Source organism: Stegostoma tigrinum, unplaced genomic scaffold (genome assembly GCF_030684315.1).
Source record: "Stegostoma tigrinum isolate sSteTig4 unplaced genomic scaffold, sSteTig4.hap1 scaffold_93, whole genome shotgun sequence".
Classification (NCBI taxonomy): Eukaryota; Metazoa; Chordata; class Chondrichthyes; order Orectolobiformes; family Stegostomatidae; genus Stegostoma; species Stegostoma tigrinum.
This window is the reverse complement of record NW_026728818.1, coordinates 210,209-232,409: the sequence shown is the minus strand read 5'-3', so window position 1 is coordinate 232,409 and position 22,201 is coordinate 210,209. Positions and strand designations below refer to the sequence as shown.

Here is a 22,201-nt window from a genome sequence, read left to right as displayed (position 1 = left end):
TCCTGAAAGTAGAAGGAGAGAGAAAAATCAAAGCATTAATGAACCTGGTCCAAAGTCCATAATTGCCAGTGATACATCAGAGAATTTGTTGGTTACCTGGCTGCTGATGCACTAAAGCAGTAACACATAATAATGAAGTAACAAAAAACCATTCAAAAATGAGAGGGCATTGAAATAACTGACAGCATTGAATCTGCTCCTGTTGTGATGAAAGTGCCTTATTGATTTGTAACAAAATAGTTCCAGGGCTACATTGTATCAACTCAACTAGGCAGTGCAGTGATCTGTAGTATGAGGTAGAGAAGCACAGTGGAACTGATGGGCACAGATCTCTGAACTCTCAGCCTGTAGCAAAGATGGTAATAAATCTGAGGGACTTTTACATGAACACATTAATTTACAGATCATTGGGAGTGGTCTGGTATTTTGCTGTGGTCTTCCTTGCCCTGGGGACTGAAGTCCCATTTGATGTCACTGTTTGGTTATATGTTTACAATAGACTCCCTTCGAGGATTGGTTTTCTTACCTTTGCGCAGAAAGTCCTTTTTAAAAATTTCTTATGTGACGATCGGTCAGTTATTTTTGACTTCCAAATTGCCAGCGGTTTAGACCAACTGTTTGATTCAGACGGACCCCAAAATTGGGTACGTTAAAGGAAAAACAGCTGGGCTGTTGGAAGAAGCGAGAACTAGCAAAGTCTTTGACTGAGCTTTAGGGTGAGAACTGCCTGGGACGAAGAAAGCACAATGGAAGATGGCTGAAAGCCGCAAAAGACTACTGAGCACCCTGGATCTGGGTATCTTTGGACGAGTTCTTTTGAATTGATGGATGTGTGAAACTGCTAATATGTAAACCACAATCTGATGGATTTAGTGTGTAAGAGAAACATGAGGACAGGTTAAAACAGGAGGTAATCTTCTTGAAGATGTAAAACTGCAGCACAACAGCAGTAATGGGACAACCTATTGCAGAAAGATGTCGGCTGTGTCAAGGTGAGACATAATGATGAATGGCCTGAACTTCAGCTTGCAGGAGTTGCTAAGAAAAATTGAACAGGTATAGTAAGAAAAACATGATTTTATCTAATGGCCTAATATTTAGTTCTTCATTCCATGTTATTCACTATGCGTTTAATTTCTGTTGATGCAGTGGTTAATACCACAGCACACATTCTCTTACATACTTCAATGTGTTGTTGATCCGTTTCTAAGCAGGTTGAAAACTGTGTTAGTGCCACGCATAATGGAATTTTATGAACATACAACAGCAGTAAAAGTCAAAGTACATTTATGTTAAGTTTATAGAGAACTACAAAGTGTGTTCAAATGTTGGGAAAAGTCAGTGGAATAGTTGATTTGTGTTTTAGTTAATTACCAGAGATGCCTGTCACAATTTACAGAGAGCATATCCTGCTGTGGAGTGCCATGTCTTTGTTTAAATTGAGAAATTAAACATGTAATGATTCTCTTATATATTCGAACAGCTGAAAGTAAATACAGTGGTCATTCTTAAATAGACTCTGCTTTAAACCCCATAAACCTATCCAGCTTTTAATTGAGGAGGATAGTTATTCACCAGTTTTAAATACATTGATCGAATACATGTGTGTTCCATTTATCATTGTTCTAATTGTTTTGAAGTAGTATTTACTGTGGAGAAATGCAAGAAACCTGTTCTGGCCATGGTTTCCAGCCAAACAATTGGGGCCACAATTTATGGGAGTTTTCTCAATTTTCTGGAACTTAGTAGCATTTGACCATCGACTGCATGAATTATTCATATGCCTGAGAGTTTGTAATTAGTTTTGCTGACCTTTTACTGTGGCCTAATTTCCACTGCTAATTTAGTGAAAGAAATCCATATAGTATGGATTAACAAGAGTGCCTTATTCACAGCATTGTAAAGTTGGACCAGAGAGTGGATGATGCTTATACGAGCATCCATTTGCTGTCAGGTACCTGGATTGATTGAACTGACATTTCATTTCCTGACCTCCTGCCCTTGGCCTCTCTATGGCAACAATTTTTGAATTAGTAGAATAAGGTCTTGTTATCATGTTAAAAAGGGGAATTGTCAAAGAGGATGTTTTTGGCTTTTATTGCAGTTTCAGGATAAACGAAAAAGATGCTGAATTAATTTTTGAGTGAAATTTGTACCCAAAGGCAGAATGACTGTGAAGTGGGGTTGTATCTGTCTGCAAGAACCAAGCATGTTGTTTTTATGGAATTAACAAATTGATGCATAAACATGGGGGAGGAGTAAGGTGTTACATATCATGGTTATTAGCTGATTAAAGCCTGAGTTCTTGTGCAGGGGTTGTTTCCTTCATGTAGATGCCTGTTGAGCGAGAGAGAGATTTTGTTTATTTGAATTTAATGTCTCTGGAGTTTAACACACTGTGAAAAGCATTTGTGTTGCATTTGCATTGCATTTCATACAGTTTTCACAGTGTGCGAACCATGGCACAGAGCAAAGCAGTAGATCAAATGTATGACTGAATATTACGTTCAAGGTAGAGCTCAGTTCATGCAGCAGTCATAGAATCCTTAGTGTGGAAGCAGACCATTTGCTCCATCGAGTCCACGCCGAACCTCCAAAGAGCAGCCTATCCAGATTTATCCCCCTACATTATGCCTGTCATCCTGCACATCCCACAGCTAATCCACCTTACCTGCGTGCCTTAGGACTGTGGGACGAAACCGCAGCACTCAGAGGAAACCCACGCAGACATGGGGAGAACGTGCAAACTCCACACAGACGGCTGCCGAAGTGGGGAATCGAACCCAGGTCCCTGGCGCTGTGAGGCAGCACAACTAACCACTTATCCACGGCACTGCCCACTCAATATTTGGGAAATAAGGGTTGAAGACTAATTGTGTGTTTAAAAATAACCTAGTTCTGGCTTAGTAGCTTCTTAAAAGTGCAGTGTTTTTGATAGTAGCAGACCGTTGCTTTAGCTAGCCATTCCTTCCAAGCCTTTCATCAGTTTCTGTTTGATTCTGGAACCAAGAGCCTCCTCTATCTGTTTTCTTTCATTTCGTTCTTCCAATCATTGATGTGTGGATTGCTTTAAGGCAAGTTTTAAGCTCATTATCTGCAGATGCTTGATCCTGAGCAATTTTCTTGACAATCTTATTTTTAACCAGCAGTGGTTTGCTATTCCCTTTCACTTTTAGGGACAGACTGAGGAGGCAGATTCCAGATCTACCTCAGTTGGAATGGGAATCGTGTCCATGCAGTTGGCATTATTCTTGAGGGAATTTGCCCAACCCAATAAATCTCTGATATTTATTTTCCATTAAGGGTCCCTCATGAATCTTTTTCAGAGACATTAAAGCCTCACAACCAGAAATTGCTCCGACAAATCAGCACTTCTTAGAAAAAAGAGAGATAACAAGGTGTAGAGGTGATGAACACAGCAGACCAAGCAGCATCAGAGGAGCAGGAGGGCTGATGTTTTGGGCCTAGACCATTCTTCTGATTGGTTTCGGCCTGAAACATGAGCTTTTCTGCTCCTCTGATGCTGCTTGTCCTGCTGTGTTCATCCAGCTGTACACCTTGTCATCTCAGATTCTCCAGCATCTGCAGTTCCTACTGTCTCTGAAACTCATTGTAAGAATCAACCTTGATTTCTTGCTTTGGGATCCATCCATTAATTCACATCTTTCCTGTAAGATGGAATGAGGAACGAAATACTTTATACCAGATGCAAAATCTAGTGTGGCAGACGAAATTCAGCATGTGTCGTGAGAACTGACACAGAAACAAGGTAGAATAAATGTTATAATTTAAATGGCTGCACAGAAATAAAGAGACACATACTCAACAGTTCTCATCCACCGACTCGAAAGTCTCTGTAGGTGGCAGGGTTAGACTATTAGAAGCACAGTCTGTCGCAAGTTCCATTAAGGAATTTATTTACACAAAGCTGAAAAAAGTGTAGAGTTGTAGAGAAGGGAAAATGGAGTGGGGCGAATTGTGGATAATGCTTGCAGGGAACCAAAGTGACAAAGTGAATTGCTTCCTCTCAAGATTTAAGAACCTTGATATAGCCTTGCAAATCCATGTGCAACTTCAATATCTTAAATATAAAGTCACATTTTTACTTAAACATTTTCTCTAGTCACCACTGCAAATATTGAATCGGTGATTTTTAATGGCACTTCAGTCAAAGCCCAAATCGATCTTAGAAATAGGAGTAAGCCATTTATCCCTTGACCCTGCTGAATTTTTCAGTGTTATGGCTGATCTGATTGGGCCTTAACTCCACTTTCCTGCCTGCCTTCCGTAGCCCTCAACTCCAGAACTCTAAAATCTGTTAGGCAACCTGGAATTAGTCAGGAACCTGGCCTCCACTGCGAGCTGGGCCAGAGAATTCCAAACTGATGACTGAGAACATTTTCTTTTCATCCTATTTTACATAGGAGACCCCTTAATTTGAAACAGTATGCCTAGTCCTGGAATCCTTTCGGCATCTACCCCGTTAAGACCTCTCAGAATCTTGGGTTTCAAAAAGACCAGTTCTTATTCTTCTAATCGCCAATGAGTTAAGGCCTAACTTGCTCAGGCTTTCCACGTAGTCAAGTCCTCACCCTAAGAATCAACATAAAGAATGTTCTTTCGAACTGCTTCCAATATAAACATATCCTGAAGGAAGGAGGTCAAAACTATACCCTGCTGTATATTGGGGCAGCTAGAATTCCCACCTTTTTTCAGTTCCCCTTGTAATAGAGGCCAGTGTTCCCTGATCTTTCTAATTGTTTCTTAACATTTTGCGACAAATTATGTAGCACCTAGGTATTACTTGTGTGTGTTTGTTACATTGTGTCTTCACAGGACCCTTGTGGTGCAGTGATAGTGTCCCTGTCTTTAGACCAACAAGTTTAAGTTTCACCTGCTCCAGAGGTGTGTAACAGGTTGATTAGAAAATGTCTATATTGTCTTTTCATCCGGTCAGTGTGAGGACTACCAATATCTAGAACTGGGTCTGATGCCATTTCGCCAAAACCTCTGCCTTGTTATTTCAAATTCTTTTGGTTTGTTGCATGTATGCAGAAGTCTGAAAGTAATAATGCTGCCACTTTTTCACCTTACTCCTAATTGTGGTGGTGTCTTGTTTGCCCTTCTTGATAGATATTTGGAGAAAGCTTGTTGTTTTTTATATTTTCTGCCAAATGACTCTCATGTCCCCTCTTTGTGTTGACTTGATTTTATAGTGCCACCCATGGTGGTTCCTGCCTGTGCCTTTCAGAGTGTTGTAGGGATTTTCTTGCTTCCATTCTTGTGTGACCACTTTTCCACACATTCTGTTTTATTTTCTTCTCTGAGCGTAACCTGACGGCATAGAGTTTTACATGGCTATCAATGTTCGGATTGCTGTCCTGACTCTGGCCGCCTTTGGGTCTTGCAAGCGTAGGCTGATTGAGCGTGAGCACAAGCCTATTGTGAATGGCTGAAAGAACATGTTTAATTTGATCAGCTACTTGTCAGCAGACATTTTGTTTCACATGGCATTAGATGTGATTCTGTGATTGGGGCATTGCTTACCAAAGAATCCGAAGTGTGTGTCAGTAGCTGCACTAAAAAACAATTTAATTGGTTAATCTTGTAATGTATCTTATTCGTTCGAGCTAGATGCGACCTAGTTACATTCACAGGTGCTTTCTCCTGAACCAAGTGATTTGTCCAATTTCTGCACTTTTTTAAAATTACCCAATAGCGCGGTAACACTTGGACTAGTTAGAGTCAACTTGTCAATCGATCAGCCCTTTTCTTCTGTGCTATAAATTATGATCCTTTGAAACTTAGCATTCTTGCATTTGTCCTGATGAGTGCAAAGTGGAAAGCTGTGGCAAATTGTGTCTGTTTTTGGCAGTATTCTATATGCTGAAAACGCAAGAGATGATAACTTAATGAAAGGGCTGTTCCTTCACTGTTGCTGGGCCAAAAACCTGGGATTCCCTCCCAAATAGCATTGTGGGTCAACCCATAGCAGGAGGAATGCAATGGTTTAAGAAGATAGCTCACCACCCCCTTCTCAAGGGAAACTAGGGATAGGCAAGAAATGCTGGCCAGCCAGTGACGCCCACATCCCACAAATGAATAAAAAAATGAAGGATCAACATATTTTTTCTTGCTGATTAATCTGCTGTACATCTCCACTATTTCCTGGATTTATATATACAAAATATCTGACTTTTTTGGGGGCAAATATGTTGAAACTTTCTTTGGTAATGTTATTCAAGAGTCAGCCTAATACAGATTAAGCTATCAATCTTAAACCTTGTTAAACTCGACAGAAATGAAAACTCTACTTTCCATTTATAGAGTTTATGCCACTATGACAATTTGTTGTCCCTAAATCTTGTAGATAATAAAGAATTACCAACCCATTCTATAATGGTCATTGTTTGGTTTGTCAAAGGCCAAAGGTCCCAAATCTGATTGAATCAACAACTGGATAGGCCTGTTCAGGTTGCCTTAGTAGATCTTTAATTGATTCTGTCTGAAATATTTGATTGCACTGCAAGTATATTACATGAAGGCAAAACAGTAATGTTGTTAACTTGTTGAATCCAACATTTTTTTGTCCAGTCCTTCAAAGACAGTTTCCCTGTTTAGCCCTTAATAAACATCACAAACAGAGAGATATAGCTGGGACTTTTTGGTCATGTGTTCTGGTAGTCCATGATGGCCTGGATTTACTGTAAAAATATCAGTGAAGCTAACAGTGGGCTAAATATTCCCAGCCTTTCTGGATGATGTGGGCAGTGCTGGATCAGTTGGAAAAACTATGACAAGATTAGAAAGAAATACTTGGCTTTGAGAAAAAAAATCCAGTTTTCCATCAAAGGTTTCAACGGTGAGAGATGAGTTTCACTAGTGTGCAACAAAAGGCCTTTGTGCGAGTATTTAGGTCTCATGAGTATCTCACCTCACCTTGAAGTGAGGAATTAGACAGTGACAATTACTGACATGAAAGTCAGAGTGGATATTTGCCAGCTGTTGCAACTGCTTCTCTCGCCTCTATCTTGGCCAGCAATTGTCAACATCGCAGGGTCTGCTCTCGGGGAAGTGACTGCTGGCACCCGCATGACGACAGAGTTTGGCTTTGGACAAACCTCCTACTGATATGCCTTCGACCTGCCTGGATTCACTACCAAATATTAGGTCCAGAACTGTGCACACCCCGCCCCCCCCTCCCCCCTCCCCCCTCCCCCGCCCCCGAATGCAATGCAACTCAAGTATTTTGCTCCCTTCCTACCTTGCAAACTTAAACTATTCCAGTGAGTGGTTGGGTAGTTAAAGTCCCCTATTACGGCCTTATTATTCTTACCCTTGTCTGAAATTTAATTATATTTCAATCCTGTATCTCTCAGACTGTTCAGGAGCACACAACAGTAAGCTTGCCCTTTTTATGTTTGTTGCCTCCTTCCATGTAACTTTGCTTTGTGATCCTTCCAAGTTATAATCCTTCTTCATTGATTCCTTGTTCAATATTGTGACCCACCTTCTTTACATGGCCCACTCTTCTGTCTGTCCTGCTCTCTATCTGGTCTGAATACCCAAAAACGACAAGTGATGAGCTGCCAATCATGCCCATCTTTCAACCACGCCTCAGTTTTAGCTATGATATAATACTCCCACATGCCTATCTGTACACTCAGCTCATCCGTCTTATTCTATACACTGCCCACATTAATGAAATACATTCTATTTAACCATATCAAACTCACTTCTGTCTTACATGCCATTTGGTTCCTCACCCTTCCAGACTTAATCACTCACTCGCTGACTCAAACATTTTAACTTAGAATTCATCTCAAAATCTATCCCCTCTGAACTACTTGTCAGGATCCACCCTCCTTCCTTCAAATGACTAATATATGTTGTAAACAGTTGTAGTCCCACCGCCGATTCCTGTAGAACCCCACTGGTCATGGGTCACCAAACTGAAAAAGAACCCTTTATCTCCAATTGCTGTTTCTTGCCTATGAACCAATCTGTATCCATGCTAACATGCTACCTCCAACACCGTGGGCTCTCATGTTATGACTTAACCTTTTGTCAAAATACAAAGCCCAAAGACAACACATCTATAGAACATCGAACATTACCGCACAGAACAGGCCCTTCGGCCCTCGATGTTGTGCCGACCTGTCGTACCAATCTGAAGCCCATCTAACCTACTCTATTCCATGTATGTTCATATGCTTGCCCAATGACGACTTAAATGTACTTGAAGTTGGCGAATGTACTACCGCTGCAGGCAATGCGTTCCATACCTTTACTACTCTCTGAGTGAAGAAACTACCTCTGACAACTGTCCTATATCTTTCACCCCTCAATTTAAAGCTATGCCCGCTCGTGCTCGCCGTCACCATCCTAGGAAAAAGGCTCTCCCTGTCCACCCTATCTAACCCTCTGATTATCCTATATGTTTCAATTAAGTCACCTCTCAACCTTCTTCTCTCGAATGAAAGCAGCCTCAATTCCCTCAGCCTTTCCTCATAAGACCTTCCCTCCATACCAGGCAACATCCTAGTAAATCTCCTCTGCACCCTTTCCAAAGCTTCCACATTCTTCTTATAATGCGGTGACCAAAACTGTATACAGGCTCATTCAGAAGGTCAGGAGGAATGGGATACAGGGGAACTTAGCTGCTTGGATACAGAATTGGCTGGCCAACAGAAGACAGCGAGTGGTAGTAGAAGGAAAATATTCTGCCTGGAAGTCAGTGGTGAGTGGGGTTCCACAGGGCTCTGTCCTTGGGCCTCTACTGTTTGTAATTTTTATTAATGACTTGGACGAGGGAATTGAAGGATGGGTCAGCAAGTTTGCAGACGACACAAAGGTCGGAGGTGTCGTTGACAGTGTAGAGGGCTGTTGTAGGCTGCAGCGGGACATTGACAGGATGCAGAGATGGGCTGAGAGGTGGCAGATGGAGTTCAACCTGGATAAATGCGAGGTGATGCATTTTGGAAGGTCGAATTTGAAAGCTGAGTACAGGATTAAGGATAGGATTCTTGGCAGCGTGGAGGAACAGAGGGATCTTGGTGTGCAGATACATAGATCCCTTAAAATGGCCACCCAAGTGGACAGGGTTGTTAAGAAAGCATATGGTGTTTTGGCTTTCATTAACAGGGGGATTGAGTTTAAGAGTCGTGAGATCTTGTTGCAGCTCTATAAAACTTTGGTTAGACCGCACTTGGAATACTGCGTCCAGTTCTGGGCGCCCTATTATAGGAAAGATGTGGATGCTTTGGAGAGGGTTCAGAGGAGGTTTACCAGGATGCTGCCTGGACTGGAGGGCTTATCTTATGAAGAGAGGTTGACTGAGCTCGGTCTCTTTTCATTGGAGAAAAGGAGGAGGAGAGGGGACCTAATTGAGGTATACAAGATAATGAGAGGCATAGATAGAGTCGATAGCCAGAGACTATTTCCCAGGGCAGAAATGGCTAGCACGAGGGGTCATAGTTTTAAGCTGGTTGGTGGAAAGTATAGAGGGGATGTCAGAGGCAGGTTCTTTACGCAGAGAGTTGTGAGAGCATGGAATGCGTTGCCAGCAGCAGTTGTGGAAGCAAGGTCATTGGGGTCATTTAAGAGACTGCTGGACATGCATATGGTCACAGAAATTTGAGGGTGCATCCATGAGGATCAATGGTCGGCACAACATTGTGGGCTGAAGGGCCTGTTCTGTGCTGTACTGTTCTATGTTCTATGTTCTATGTTCTACTCCAAGTGCGGCCGCACCAGAGTTTTGTACAGCTTCACCATAACCTCTTGGTTCCGGAACTCGATTCCTCTACTAATAAAAGCTAAAACACTGTATGCCTTCTGAACAGCCCTGTCAACCTGAGTGGCAACTTTCAAGGATCTGTGTACATGGACACCGAGATCTCTCTGCTGAGAGTATTAGCGGTCCTCTGGCACCTGAGCTGTGGCCAGAAATGACTTGAAAATCTTTGCCAGGACCTCTGATATCTCCTTTCCTGCTTCATAAAGTCATGCAGTACAGAAACACGCTCACTTAATCAACATCAATGCCAACTAACAAACATCAAACTACTAATCCCATTTACCTGCACTGAGTCATTACCGACCATACGCCGGCCCTTTAAATGCTCATCTGTTGCTTCTTTAATATTGCAAGCGTACCTGCCTTCTCCACCTTGCCAGGCAGCATATTACATGTTTGTATCACTTTTGGTGAAAACACTTGCCTCAGATCCCCTCTAAATAGCTGACAGTTCACCTGAAATCTATGCCCTCTGACTTAAACTCATTTACTGGTTCTCACAATCAATCTATGCCTCTCATAATTTTGTATACGTCGATCAGCCTCCTCTGCTGCATGGAAAACGCACTTAGCCTATCAGTTTCTCCTGATAAAACTTGCATTCAATCACAAAACAACACCCTGAAACATATACTGTCAACAAACCTGGCCAACACCTCTGTCTCCGGCTTGCTACAGTGTTCCACTGAAGCCCAGCGCAAGCAGAAAGAACAGCACCTCATTTTCCACTTGAGGACCTGACAGCCCTCCAGACTCAATATTGAGGTCTGTAATTTTAGGGCCTAAACTCTCCCATATCCCCGCCCCCGCTACCCCACACACCAGGCTTTGTTACCACGCAGCCTGCCACGACACATTCCCTGTTGTTAGTGACGAACAGTCCCCATTCACAACTGTTCACCCTCCCAGCCTGATTGTTTGCAACTCCTTTATCTGTCCACCTGTCTTTCTCTCTCTTTGGGCTCTATCCTATTGTTTACTCCCTACACTACCCTCCTCCCTATTTTCTGCATAGAAACCGATGTTTTCCCAGCCACCATCAGTTCTGGGGAAGGGTCACTGGACTGGAAACCTAAACTCTGTTTTCTCCTCCAACATATGCTGCCACGCCTGCTGAGCTTTTCCAGCAACGTTGTTTTTGTTCGTCATTTACAGCATATGCAGTTCTTTCGGTTTTTATCAACAAACCTGTCAGACTCACCAATGCTTTGAAATGCTCCCACTTGTTGCTCAAGACCCTGGGCTCCAGTTGCTCCAATAAGAGGCACCTGCTGTACACATGGTCATGCAGACCAGCAGGAGCACTCAGCATTTGACATGTAGTGTAGGATGCACCAATCATGGGTCAGAGCTTAATTCCAGGCATACCTTAACTGAACAGAACACTGATCTTTGCTTTTAATTTATTCATCCGCCTGCTCAATTGGAGGGAACACAAACCAGTGTTCCCACTCAGGTCTCTGCTCGTATGCATGCTTTTCAGTGAGAGCCTTATCTCACCCGCTCCTCTCAATAACATTCTCTGACCGTCACTGGGCCATCACCGGCTCGACTCAGTAAAACTGACTGACTGTGTCACAGGGCCCTCACCCGCTCCTCTCGGTAACACTGACTGACTGTGTCACAGGGCCCTCACCCACTCCTCTCAGTAACACTGCCTGTCACAGGGCCCTCACCCGCTCCTCTCGGTAACACTGACTGACTGTGTCACAGGGCCCTCACCCTCTCCTCTCAGTAGCACTGCCTGTCACAGGGCCCTCACCCGCTCCTCTGTTGCATTGACTGACTGTCACAGGGCCCTCACCCGCTTCTTTCAGTAACACTGCCTGTCACAGGGCTCTCACCCGCTCCTCTCAGTAACAGTGACTGACTGTCACAGGGCTCTCACCCCCTCCTCTCAGTAACACTGCCTGTCACAGGGCCCTCACCCGCTCCTCTGTTGCATTGACTGACTGTCACAGGGCCCTCACCCGCGCCTCTCAGTAACATTGACTGCCTGTCACAGGGCCTTCACTCCCTACTTTCAGTAACACTGCCTGTCACAGGGCCCTCACCCGCTCCTCTCGGTAACACTGACTGACTGTCACAGGGCTCTCACCCGCTCCTCTCAGTAACACTGCCTGTCACAGGGACCTCACCCACTCCTCTCGGTAACACTGACTGACTGTCACAGGGCTCTTACCCCCTCCTCTCAGTAACACTGCCTGTCACAGGGCTCTCACCCGCTCCTCTCAGTAACAGTGACTGACTGGACAGGGCCCTCACTCCCTACTTTCAGTAACACTGCCTGTCACAGGGACCTCACCCACTCCTCTCGGTAACACTGACTGACTGTCACAGGGCTCTTACCCCCTCCTCTCAGTAACACTGCCTGTCACAGGGCTCTCACCCGCTCCTCTCAGTAACAGTGACTGACTGGACAGGGCCCTCACTCCCTACTTTCAGTCACACTGCCTGTCACAGGGCCCTCACCCGCTCCTTTCAGTAACATTGACTGACTGGACAGGGCCCTCATGCCCTCCTCTCGGTCACACTGACTGACTGTCACAGTGCCCTCATCCGCTCCTCTCAATTACATTGCCCATCACAGTGCCCTCACCCGCTCCTCTCAGTAACACTGCCAGTCACAGGGCCCTCACCCATTCCTCTCAGAAACACTGCCCATCACAGGGACCTTATCCGCTCTTCTCAGTAACACTGCCCGTCACAGGGCGCTCACCTGCTCCCCTCAGTAACACTGCCCATCACGGGGCCCTCACCTGCTCCTCTCAGTAACACTGCCCGTCACAGGGCGCTCACCTGCTCCTCTCAGTAACACTGCCCATCACAGGCCCCTCACCTGCTCCTCTCAGTAACCCTGCCCGTCACAGGGCGCTCACCTGCTCCTCTCAGTCACACTGCCCATCACAGGGCCCTCACCCGTTCCTCTCAGTAACACTGCCCATCACAGGGACCTTACCCGCTCCTCTCAGTAACACTGCCCATCACAGGGCCCTCACCTGCTCCTCTCAGTAACACTGCCCGTCACAGGGTGCTCACCTGCTCCTCTCAGTAACACTGCCCATCACAGGGCCCTCACCCGTTCCTCTCAGTAACACTGCCCATCACAGGGACCTTACCCGCTCCTCTCAGTAACACTGCCCGTCACAGGGCGCTCACCTGCTCCTCTCAGTAGCACTGCCCATCACAGGGCCCTCACCTGCTCCTCTCAGTAACACTGCCCGTCACAGGGTGCTCACCTGCTCCTCTCAGTAACACTGCCCATCACAGGGCCCTCACCCGTTCCTCTCAGTAACACTGCCCATCACAGGGACCTTACCCGCTCCTCTCAGTAACAGTGACTGACTGTCACAGGGCTCTCACCCCCTCCTCTCAGTAACACTGCCCATCACAGGGCCCTCAACCGCCGCTCTCAGTAACACTGACTGACTACCTCAGGGCCCTCACCCGCTCCTCTCAGAATCACTGACTGACTGTCACAGGCCTCTCACTCCCTCCTCCCGGTAACACTGATTGCCCGTCACAGAGCTCTCATCCGCTGCTCTGAGTAACACTGGCTGACTGTCACAGTGCCCTTAACTTGCCCACTTATCTGAATTAGAGACAATATCAATGTGGTTGCTTTATGAAGGACAAATACTGTGAGAAATTAATGTCATAATCAAAGTGAACTTGATTAGTAAGAGATTGTGATAGACTGTCTTTATTTATTTCATATAAGTATGTTATTACTGATTTTATGACCTGAAGTCACAGCCGTATTAAATCAGCTTCCCTGCCTCTGTTCGTAACACATTGATATGAAGTATTTGGTGACGTTCAAAATTGATCCCAATGTTTCCTAATCAGATTTTTTGAAAAGTCAGTGCCAGACTTTGTGCATAACAATACCAGACACCAGGTTTATAGCTTAAACAAAAGATTTTACAATTTATTAACAATATGTATCTTTTAAAAGAAAGTTAAGCAAAAAGGTATTCTGATGAATGCCCATGACTTAAACATCATCTTCTTTGATTCTAGCCCCCATTCTAACAAAGACAGAAAGACAGACAAACAGATATAATTAAGGAATATATTAAAGGGAAAAAAATAAATCAAGTGTAACTGGCCAGTTTACTTAACCAGACTGCATGATCTTTAAAACGGAAAGCCCTGTGGATGCTGTAAATCAGGAACAAAAACAAAGCTGCTGGAAAAGCTCAGCGGGTCCAGCAGCATCTGTGAAGGAAACAAAGTAAAATTTCAGATCTGGCGACCCTTCCTCTGATCAGTTCTGAGGAAGGGTCACCAGATCTGACATCGTACCTCTTTTTTACCTTCACAGACGTTTCCAGACCTGCTGAGCTTTTCCGGAAATTTTGTTTTTGTCCATCATCTGAAATCTCACAGTCAGATGAGATAGTATCTTCAAGCTAAAATCTGAACAATCTACAGATGCTGTAAATCAGAAACAAAAACAGAAGTTGCTGTAAAAAACCAGCAGATCTGGCAGCATCTGTGGAGAGAAAACAGAGTTAACATTTTGGGTCAGATTACCCTTCCTCAGGATTCCTTATTTCTAAGTAAGTGTCACAGGATCGGAAACGTGAATTCTAACTTCTGTCCATAGATGCTGCCAGACTTGCTGAGCGTTTCCAGTAATTTCTGAGCTTCTGTCTTGGCTTCTGAAAACACTGAGCTATGCAAATACCTTTCAGTAGGCTTTGGGGGGATATTTAATTATTACTTGTAACAGAGGACCTCTTCACTTAGATTAAGTTGATAATGGGAGGACAACCAGTTGGCAATCAAACCTCTGTCCTGTAGCTTTTGCAGGGACAATCCTTCTGATTTAAAGACAGTTCAATATTGGTTTCTCTTTGTTAGTGACACATCAATCGAGTTTTCTTGGAAGAAGAATTGACCTGCAATTAACTTCCAGACCTAGCCTCAGAAACAAATATCAAATTGTTTCTTCTTTTTTCACATAAGCTGCTGCTCACAGTCCAAAGGTCACTCTCAGCTCACAGTTCACAGCTCCAAGCCAAAAATGATAATGAACTTAAGTACTAGGAGGAGTAAGACAATTCAGCTCCTCGAGCCCCGCTGTTTGATACGATTGTGGTTGATCTTATCTCTGCTGCAACTTCAGTTTCCTACCTGCTCTCCATAATTCTTGAATCCATTATGAACTCAAAAATCGTTCTATCTCCTCTTCAAATTTGCTCAATGTCACAGCCGCCCAATGCCCTCTCAGGGAGTGAATTCCAGAGATTCATGACCCTTCCAGCATAGAAATTTTTCATCAACTCTTTAAACCTTCTTCCCCTTATGCTAAACCTATGACCTCTTGTTCTATTGCCCGCATGAGGAACCATCCTTTCCATGTCAACTTTATCAATCTGCTTGAACATTTTATATCCCTCAATTAGATCCCTTCTCATCTTTCTGAACACCTGAGAATGTAGGCCGAAACTACTCTGTCTGTCTTAAGACAGGTTCTCGTCTCTGGAATCATCCTGGTGAACCTCCACTGGACTGCCTCCAATACAATGACATCTCTCCTTAAGTAAGGAGACCAGAACTGTACACAGGGCTCCAGGTGTGGTCTCACTAATGCCTTGCATAGTTGCAGCAACCTTCTTTTGTATTTTTATACTCGCTTTCTTTAGCAACAAATGCCAAAATTCCATTTGCCTTCCTTAATACCTGCTGTACCTGCTTACTGGGTTTTTGTGATTCATAAAACTAAAAAAAATGAAGGTTTCAATGCTGTTAAAATGAGATCCATCCAAGTAAAATTAAAATAATGATAAGAGAACATTAATAGAAAGTGAAAACATTTTTCTCTCTCTGGAGAGCAATATTGAACAGCCTTCACATAATAATGTTATTTGTGAGCTTGGATTCTATACTGGAGGAATGCTGCGCAAGTTTTAAGTTTGATTTGTACACCTATACCGTGTGCAGTGAGAAGGACAAGAGGTGGGTTTTAATCTAATAATTTTCTGTGTTCTTCTGTTAAAAATACACATAGGCATCCGCTTGTGAGCACTTTCAGTAATTGAATACCACAGTAAAAAGAATGAAAATTTATCTCACCCTGGGATCTGAATTGTCCAGTATCATCATCAACTGGGATCATAACACTTGTCATTTCAAAGGCCAAACCTGATATTACCACTCGATTCCTCAACTAAAATGGAATTTGATTCATTCAATTGTCATACATGAATGACCTTGATAGTGTGTAGTAAATTACAAAGTGAAACAAAATAGCCCTTCACCATTTTTCTTGTAAAGCAAATCCATCGTATTCAATTGTTGTAGTGGTATAAAACACCAGTAAGTCACACATTGCAAAGTCCTCCTGAATGTGAGCCAGACATTTACATAGATCTGTGGTTAACCTCAAGAGGCAACCCAATCTTGTATTTGTTTCCTGTTTATGACTTTTTAGGCCACTTTTCTGACAAGAAAGACTTCACCAGTCTCCTTGAACAGCTGAGATCAGACTAAATACAAAGCTCTATTTTGTCCATAACCTACCCTTGATCAATGCTAAAGAAGATAACGCTAGCATTTAAATAAAATTGTATTTATAGAATCATAGAGTGACACAACACGAAACAGACCTTTCAGTCCAACTAGTCCTTGCTGACCATAATCCCAAACTAAAGTAGTCCTGCCTGCCTCCTGCACTCGGCCATATCCCTCCAAACATTTCTTATTCATGTACTTATCTGGATGTCTTTTAAATAGTGAAACTGTACCCACATTCACCAATTCCTCTGGAAGTTCATTCCACAGATGAACAATCCAACAACATGGCCCACTATCACTCGTATCCTTACATACAGAGAAGGAAGGACACCACTTTGATTGGGACAACACATCCATCCTAGGACAAGCCAAACAGAAACATGCACGGGAATTCCTAGAAGCACGGCATTCCAACCGGAATTCCATCAACAAACACATTGATTTGGAGCCAATCTACCGTCCCCTGAGAAAAAGAACAGGAAATGACATCACCAACCCAAGGAAACCTAACCAGATAAATAGAAAGCGGGACATAACACCAGCGCTTCGTCGGAGGCTCACTGATGATGTTACCTAGAATGGTGACGAAACGTCTGAAAACGAATCTTCCAGCTCAGCGAGCAAACTCACATCCAGAACCTCAACCTGAGCTACAAAGCTTCTCAAAACTCATTAGAACAATCCTCTGTGTGAAAAGATTGCCCCTCATTTCCTTTTTAAATCTTTCTCCTCTCATCTTAAAAATATGCCCCCTAGTTTTGAAATCCTCCACAGTAGGGAAAAGACATTTGGCGTTCACCTTATCTAGATCCCTCATTATTTTATAAACATTCATCAGGTGACCCCTCAACCTCCTATGTTCCAGTGAAAAAAGCCCCAGTCTATTCTCACCTTAAATCTCAAACCATCCATTTCTGGCAACATCCTGGTCAATCTTTTCTGAACCCTCTCCAGCTTAATAATATCCTTCCTTGAACACTGACCAGAATTGGACACAACAGTGTAGAAGAGGCCTCACTAATATCCTGTACAACTTCAACATGGCATTCCAACTCTTCTCCTCAAAGGTCTGAGTAATGAAACACCTTCCTAACTACCGAAAGAACTACAGATGCTGTAAATTATGAACAAAAACAAAGTTGCTGTAAAAGCTCAGGAAGTCGGGCAGCATCTTTGAAGGAAAAAACAAAGTTAACGTTTCAGGTCCGGTGACCTTTCCTTAAAACTGGCATTTCCCCTCTTCGCTGTCGACTGTACTACCGATTTTGGTATCATCTGCAAGCTTACTAACCAGGCCTTCTATATTCTCATCTAAATCATTTATATAAATGACAACCAAAAGCAGACCCAGCAATGATCCCTGTGGAACACTGCTGGCAACAGGTCTCCATGATGGAAAACTTCCTTGCATCACCACTCTCCATCTCCTGCCTTTTATCCAATTTTGTTTAGTTTCTACTCAATTAATATTCCAGTAATAAACATGCCTGATGAGTGGCGGAATGGTAACCGCACCCAAAGTGTTAACGCTGCTTTTTTTTCCCCATCACAGATGTTGCCAGACTTGGTGAGCTATTCCAGCAACTTAGTTTTAGTTCCTGATGAGCTGCGACTTTGTACTTGACTGACTTCCAACATCAAAAGTTCTAAATGTTGGAAGAGATTGGTTAACCTTGACTTCCTAGCTTGAAAATGTGCCTTTTATGCAAAGAAACTGTACTCTGGGACAGTGGTTTTGCAGATTTACCTGCAGGCCCAGCTGTGAATCAGAGTTGAAGAAGTTGCATGCACTGATGAATAGGCAGCTGTTTAGCCTCTGGATGGAATCCTGTGGAAGCGACGAGGGTCTAGGCCATTGACTCGAGAACTGATGAGGGAACGGCTTGCCCCAACCATCTTCCCTTCAGGGGAACACCAGCCTCAGGTCGCTGCCCTCAAGGGGTATGTCATCCTGACCTTGCTCCTCTCATGTGTCGGCAGCTACATCTTTCTCCCCTCTGGCACTTAATAGACCGGCGGCCGATCTGGTGCGATTTCATTCGCCATGAGCTGTTGGCTAACCAGAACCCAGCAGGTGTACTGAGCAGCAGTGTCACTTGGGAGGTGATGATCTCTGTTACCATGGCAACCAACCTACGATTATTGCTAGATCTCGGGCCAGGATTGAGTGAAACACCATTAGCACGCCGCTTCCCCTTCTTGATGTTGCACATTGAATGCCTTTGAAGGCCTGTTACATTTCTTAATGGTGACACCCCTGCCCACTGTTGAGTCAATACCAGTTGTTGTGGGATGATGTATGTGTGCGTCAGTTGCTCAGTTAGGGACTTTAACTCGCAACGAAGTTGGGAAGTTATGTAGAAGTCTTCTCACCATGGATTTAATCTGGCTCTAAGCAGAATTGTAGGTGGTACCATCCTTCTACCTGATTAAATGTCCTCTATTTCCAAACTTGCCACAACAGAAAGTACAAAATACCGCTGTTTTTGTTCTCAATTCATGGTTTAATTTTGCAATCAGTGTCGGAAGCAGCAGATTAGTTCAGTCCTTGTGAAATTGAAGGCAATGCAACAATTTAATTGGTCACTTTTTAACATGGTAGGTTCTCAAACTGAGGAAATGGTGAATGTTGTTGATCTTTAATGCAATATAATGGAGGAGAGAAAAATCTGGACTACAAAACCCACAGGAAGAAAATTATAATCTGTCAGTGCTGCCTCCATGAGAACAATGCCAAGTAAATACCCGTCCCCATATCGAACAATAGAAGTTTCCTGCATATCAGAACATACCCATTGAGTGGGGAACTGACGAATAATGCAGGAGCACCATCGGATTGAAATACTTTTATTCTAAGGATTTCAGAACATGCTGGGATTTTTATTGCAAGCAATACTTGTGATGGAATATTCTTTTAATGTCAAAGTGCTGCAACAGTTTGGAAGAACCAATATTAAATGGATATTATTGCAGATAATATATGTGAATGAAATAAAATTGTTTGCTTAAAGTATTTTGTAATTGGAATTGAATGTCACATTTTTGTATCTTAGTTGTCTTCTGTTTCTTATTTTTATAGAGCAGGTATTGTCCTGGTCACTTGTAATGCTGCCAATTCAAGATTAACTACATGGATGGTCTCTATCAGTTGCTGAATCCCCGATGTCAGTTTGTAATCCTGAATCCAATATTGTCACTTCATCTTTCAGTTCTGTTTATAATCAAAGTTTGAGATCAACAGCTTTCATTTTACTATCTGGAAGTCAATTAGTGCAGATTTTGTTTGTAAACCAGCGTTCTGTATGTAAAACTGCCTTGTTTAATTAGATTAGTTAGTTGAGATTCATTTTCGTGAAATGAATCCTAACTAAGCTTCATCTCTTCCTCATTCTGAACACATGCTATGTCACGCAATGGCTATTCAATTTTGCATTGGTGCCGGTTCAAACCATGTGTATTCCAACTACGCATTGATACAGATGAAATAGTACCATTTCCTTGTTCGTACCATTCTCACCATACAGTGTTTCAGCATTTCATTACGTTTCTGTGTACAGTTCTGAACCAGTCCCCTTGCCCCTGAGCTTGCCAAATGTCTCAATGTTGTCATGACATTGTCAAAGAATTCATTCCTTGGTAGATTCAGAGATAAATTAATGTAAACTAGTATGTGTTAATGCCTCTGCTGTAATCGGGCGAAACACTCAGGCCATTGTCTTAATTTTTCTCTCTTGTATTTTTTTGAAATGTTGACCATGCCATTTGCTCCACTTACTGGGATTGGACATGTTACAGAAGTGCTGAACGTCAACTTGCCAAATACAATTGGCTAAAAAGTCTGAGGCCCATCAGTCTCTTGAAACACTTTTGCTGTGCAATCAACATTCCAACATTAATTGACAATGAAAAATTGCATACGTGCTTCAGAAGATTCGATTTGAAACAGAGATTTGTGAATATGAATGGAGCTATATATGTCTCCATCTCGGGCACCAACCTCAAGTCCACCTGGACTATCTCCAACACCTCCCTCACCTTCCTGGACCCCTCTATCTCCATCTCAGGCAACCACCTAGAAACCGATATGCATTTCAAGCCCACCGACTCCCACAGCGACCTAGGATACACCTCCTCCCACCCACCTCCTGCTAAAATTCTATCCCCTATTCCCAATTCCTTTGCCTTCGCCGCATCTGCTCCCAGGATGAGGCATTCCATTCCCGTACACCTCAGATGTCCTCGTTTTTCAAGGAGCGCAACTCCTCCCCACCCCCCCAACCCCCCGCAGTGGTGAAGAACGCCCTTGACCGTGTCTCCCTCATTTCCTGCAACTCATCCCTCACACCCTGCCCCTGCAATAACCACCAAAAGAGAACCCCCTCATCCTCACATACCACCCTACCAACCTCTGGAGACAACGCATCATCCTCCAACACTTCCACCATCTGCAATCTGACCTCACCACCAAAGACATTTTTCCTCCGACCCTTGTCTACTTTCTGGAGAGACCACTCTCTCCGTGACTCCCTTGTCCGCTCCACACTCCCTTCCAACCCCACCACACCCGGCATTTTCCCTGCAACCACAGGAAGTGCAACACGTACCCCCATACCTCCTCCCTCACCCCCATCCAGGCCCCAAGAAGACTTTCCACATCAAGCAGATGTTCAACTGCACATCTACCAATGTGGTATACTGCATCCGCTGGACCCGTTGTGGCCTCCTCAACATCGTGGAAACCAAGGAGAGACTTAGGTGTTCTGCAAAGCAGTCCCTATGCTCGGTTCACAATAAACAACTGCGCCTCCCAGTCGCGAACAATTTCAACTTCCCCTCCTATTCCTTAGACGACATGTCCATCCTGGGCTTCCTGCAGTGACACAACAATGCCACCTGAAGGTTGCAGGAACAGCAACTCATATTCTGCTCGGGAACCCTGCAGCCCAAAGGTATCAATGTGGATTTCACAAGCTTCAAAATCTCCCCTCCCCCTACTGCATCCCAGAACCAGCCCAACTCGTCCCCGCCTCCCTCACCTGTTCTTCCTCTCACTTATCCCTTCCTCCCACCTCAAGCCACACCCCCATTTCCTACCTACCAACCTCACCTCTTGACCTGTCCATCCTCCCCGGACTGACCTATCCCCTCCCTACCTCCCCAACCTACACTCACCTCTACTAGCTCAATCCCACCTCTTTAACTTGTCTGTCTCCTCTCCAACTATCTTCTCCTCTATCCATCTTCGATCCGCCTCCCCCTCTCTCCCTATTTATTTCAGAGGCCTCTCCCCCTCACCCTCCCCCTTTTCTGATGAAGAGTCTAGGCCCAACATGGAAGCTTTTGTGCTCCTAAGATGCTGCTTGGCCTGCTGTGTTCATTCAGCTGCTCACTTTGTTATCCCTATATCTCTTAACAACCTCATTAAGTGAGTTCTTGAGTTAACTATGCAGGGTAGACTTAGAGTTTATCATTCTAACTTGCCAGCCCTGAAAGATGAAAGTTGGTTTATGTTGGATGCTTGTTTCATAGCTACGAAAGATATCCTGAACGGATTTTTCATGTCTTTTGTTGAGAACTTTACCCATTTAGTCACTCTAATCCTTTTCCTTTTTTAAAGTTTCCTTGGTAGTCATAAATTTTTAATGAATAAAATCTTTAGTCTTATACTAGATATTCCTAATTTCAGGAGAAAGTCCAGAGAGACCTTTTAAAGGAAAGGGTTTTGGAAAGAAAACCGAAGTTCCATTGATCAAAGTCATGAATAGTTGATAAATTATTTGCACTTCATATTTCCAGAACCTACCCTGGAAGAGAGAGCCCAGAGAATTGCCAAAGCTGTCCGCAAACAGTCAATAGAAGTGAAGGAAAATTGGGAGC

The 22,201-nt window shown here is 43.7% G+C and overlaps 1 protein-coding gene across 1 annotated transcript in view; it reads left to right on the top strand.

Annotated features, from left to right (window-relative positions):
• The first annotated feature begins 290 nt into the window (after nucleotides 1–290).
• The window catches only part of LOC132209432 (utrophin-like), a 95,474-nt gene continuing 73,563 nt past the window's right edge, over nucleotides 291–22,201 (top strand). Inside the window, exon 1 of the mRNA XM_059644505.1 lies at nucleotides 291–992. Within this exon, the coding sequence (XP_059500488.1) occupies nucleotides 953–992 (40 nt within the window). The 5' untranslated portion in view covers nucleotides 291–952. The remainder of the gene's footprint in view (nucleotides 993–22,201) is intronic.